The 3884-nt window shown below is 40.2% G+C and overlaps 1 protein-coding gene across 6 annotated transcripts in view; it reads right to left on the reverse strand.

The window, feature by feature from the left end:
- Nucleotides 1-291: 291 nt before the first annotated feature.
- Nucleotides 292-3884, reverse strand: part of LOC138033176 (RYamide receptor-like) — an 18981-nt gene continuing 15388 nt past the window's right edge. For all 6 annotated transcript variants that reach the window (XM_068880939.1, XM_068880941.1, XM_068880938.1 and 3 more), the window contains one exon: nt 292-3222. In XM_068880939.1, the coding sequence (XP_068737040.1) occupies nt 2141-3163 (1023 nt within the window). In that variant the 5' untranslated portion in view covers nt 3164-3222 and the 3' untranslated portion in view covers nt 292-2140. The remainder of the gene's footprint in view (nt 3223-3884) is intronic.

Raw genomic sequence — 3884 nt, forward strand, 5'->3', positions numbered from 1 at the left:
GTAGTTCTTTTGCTAGAACATAGTTAATCGAGGGACTGGTTATGAAACCGTAGAACTTTCAAAAGCGAGAACAATGTTGTTGTAATCGATGTTGAATTGACCGTGACCCTGCACAATCTTTTGTTTTCGCTTCGCACGGGTTCGCAACTTAGTTGCGCATAATTTAATCGAAGGATTTGACTGGTTATCTTCTCGGAAAAAGGTGTGTTTTGTGCAGGGTCAAGGCCAAAAATACGGACAAAAACATGAAACAAAGGAACTTGGCCAGTTTCATAACCATCTCTATGCATTAACTATGGCTAAAACAATAGGGATTGGAATAGTTTAAGTGATTCTGTGATTGTCGTCTGAAACATATGATAACTTCAAACGAGCCATAACTAATTTAATTATTTAATTTTTTATAACAAGTATTTGATAGTGTTTATTTTCAGTTATACTTATTTTAATATATTTATATTTTATTTATAAGTAACCTGTATGTCAATGCTGTGAGCTATACCTTACCACACTATGTAATGGGTAACCTTTATAGATTAAAGATGTAGATGTAGAGCTAAGGCCTCTTCAATTTTCTCTAAAATGTAGGCTTACTAACCCTATAAGTTATCTGAACTGATTTTATATGAGTTACGAAAGAATGAATTTCTCGCGACAAAGGAAATTTCTGCACGCCCTACACATGCGTTTTACATTTTGATGCATTTCTTTGCCGTTTTCGTCTTGACAACGACGTGAAATGATCATATTTGAGGTCATGTGGAGGACGAGAGCACCTGACGATGATTTTTCAATTTTCTCTCTAAATATCCACACCTTTCTCACCAATTTTAATCTTGGAATGTGGACTCACACTTTCCAATCCGAGAGACTAGGAGCAAGTAATCGCAAAATTACTACAGTATGTTTGTCTCGGTTTCGAAGTGAGTCTTGGTGCTCAACTATTGAAAGGGAAATGAGTTTGATTTGCTTAAAAATACGCAACTCATTTCCATTTGAATGGTTGTGCACCATGCAGGATTCGCTTTGAAACTGAGGCATGCAGCAACTCGGAATGATGGTCTAATGGCCTGGAGCCCGTTTCTCGAACGTCCCGATAACATATCGAGAAACGTTCGTGAAAGGGGCCCAAGGTCTCCATCAGTGTCAGGAAAGTGTCTATTTTTAAACCAAGTTTTGCAGAAAAATATACAACAAACCAAGTCTGCTAACGCAATGTTGTACCCAATTCAAACCCTTTGGGAGTAAAACATTTTGTTCCAGATATTTCCACATCATTTAAATGTGAATGAAAGATTTCAAATACAACACACAAAGAATTTTAACCCCGAGATATTTTATATTGGGTCTGTAACATCTGGTCAATTCTTTATTTTCCCGCAAAACTTGGTTTAAAAAAACAGACTTTCTTACTCTTGGGGAATGGACACTCGATAAAGTTCAACTTAAGGCATGGGCGCTTCTAAAAGTCCATTGTGGTGGACAGCTGTTGTCTGAGAACGAACGTTCTGCAGAGTGGATCCTTGGAACTGCCCAATCCGGGCAGGAACGTGATTCAAGTAATCAAGGACGTCGTTCGGGTTCGTATACATTGTATAAATTCTTGGACCCAGAGGAGACTGACACTTGTGAGCCCCATAATTCATGGAAAGAGAGTTGTATATTTGGCCATTCCTGCTTCACTGAGAAATATTTTCAAGAGAAACTTCTCTGAAGTTTAATGTTCTGGGGCCCGTTTCTCGAAGGTCCCGAAACTTTACGGGCCATTTTCGAGTGTCACAATTCCCTTTGTATCTCAAGAACTGAGAGGATTTGAGTCATCAAACTTCACAGTCATGTTTCTTTTAGGTACCTTGAAAACATGTTAAAAGATCGGCTTTCCAAAACAAGCGGTTGGCAGTTTCACAAATGGCAAAAGTTTTCGGGACTTTCGAGAAACGGGCCCCTGGCCCCAGTTGGTCAAACGATGGATAGTGCTATCCAACGGGATAAATCACTATCCAGTGGATAAGTATTAGCAAAACCAATATCGCCATCCAATGGATACTGATTTGTCCGGTGGATAACGCTATCCACATTTTGAACAACTGGGGCCAGGTTGAGTTGGATTGCACTTTATTTCAGCGAACATAATACTAAGTCATACAGAGGATGTCCACACTATGTTTTCTTTGTCCAATGGATGATTTACCTGAAGCTCCATATCAGGAAACCCTTTGCCATGAGCTGTTGATCCCAAACTAACGTTGCTATACCTGGTACGTGACGTCGCCGAACGCTTCAATTCTGTAGACCTTGATTTTCTTTTTAAACAAAGACTTCGCAAACTCAGCCAGAAGTCTCTTTTGAAAAACGCATAGAGCAAAGGGTTTGTCACTGAAGTGAGAAACCGAATGATCATAAAAGCTTCTGCGATATTACAAACAGTCGAACTTTCCGCCGAGATTAATTCTGCCCTTAAGGCAAGTGTGAGTGTGAAATATGGAAACCAGCAACATAAGTATATTGCAGCCATGAGGGCAAATATCAAAATACACTTTCCATCATTTCTGTCCACTTTTTGCATTTTGTCCTTATTTCGAGAAGGAGGCCTCTTTCGTCCCCTCACTTTTTTTAACATTACCGTGTACGCATACACCATGAATACATAAGGGACAACGAAAACGATAACGAGGCAAGCTGTGCCATATACGATTTCGTAAGTATTTCTATGCGGCGTTTCTTCCCGCCAAGCATATTGAATCGTAGCAATGCAGCCGCTGACCACCCAAATTGTAGCTATTACTTTTAAAACCGTTTTCTTGGTAACAACGTAGCGTCTCAGTGGCCTTACAATTGCTAAATATTTTTCGGCCGTGATAAAAAGCAAATGATAAGCTGTCGAGATGGCTACGAGCATGTGTTGTACCACCATCCAATAATAAAATTCGTACACAATGCTCTGGGGTACAACCCTGAATGAAAGGACCAGGTAATATGGAATGTTCACTGCTCCTGTCAAAAAGTCGCAGATCGCTAGTCCAAGTAGAAGATAATTTGATGAGCTCCGTAAGGATTTTTGCTTGTAGAACAAGAGGAAGACTAGTCCGTTTGTCAAAACACTAGCGACAGCAATGGGCAGAAGCTTCGCTGTTTCCTCCAAGCCTTCGTACATCTGGCACATATCTGAACTTTGTGGTCGACAAGGTCGTCAGTTGACCTTGTTAATCGCCTAAGTACGTTCTAAAGATATAAGACAAATGTCAGCAATAAGAATTGGTAAGCATTTTCCAAAAGGTGGCACATGTTTCACCCTGCGAGCAGAGCCTCCTCTTGTCTTTTTCTGTACTGAGGAGGAGAAAAGGAGGCTCTGCCCGAATCGCGTCAACTCTTTGAAGCCGCCGCAGTTCGAACTTCTGGACTAGTCAATCTTGTTTTCTCTCGTCAAACCAGTTTTTCCAGTGCGATTTAGTCAATTTAGTGACAAAACCGATGGTTATAATTGAGCCCGCTGTGCCATGAAAAACCAAGATGGCGGCGAGATCTGGCACATTAGGCTTGGGTTCGAGACTGCATCCTGGCAACTTGCAGCGCATACTCAATAAAGATCTCACTCGATTCATGCAGAGTCAGAGTCTTTCTCGAAAACGCCAAAATCGAGCAAGCAAAAGAAAGGCTCTGCTATAGCAGGGTGAATATGTTTAAACGCCTTTTTTAAAAGAGAAGCTGAGATAATCTTAAGGTTATTTTCTTTTCCTTTTTTTCTCTTTCCTTTCTTCCTATATTGAACACTTTTGCATTAGTGTAGACCCTGTGGTAATTCAGTATGTAAAATGCCTCCTAGGCCACTTTTAACAACAGGAATGATATGTTTTGCTGTTAAGTGTTTGATACGGTTTTTTTTT

Source organism: Montipora capricornis, chromosome 14, assembly GCF_036669925.1.
Source record: "Montipora capricornis isolate CH-2021 chromosome 14, ASM3666992v2, whole genome shotgun sequence".
Taxonomy (NCBI): domain Eukaryota; kingdom Metazoa; phylum Cnidaria; class Anthozoa; order Scleractinia; family Acroporidae; genus Montipora; species Montipora capricornis.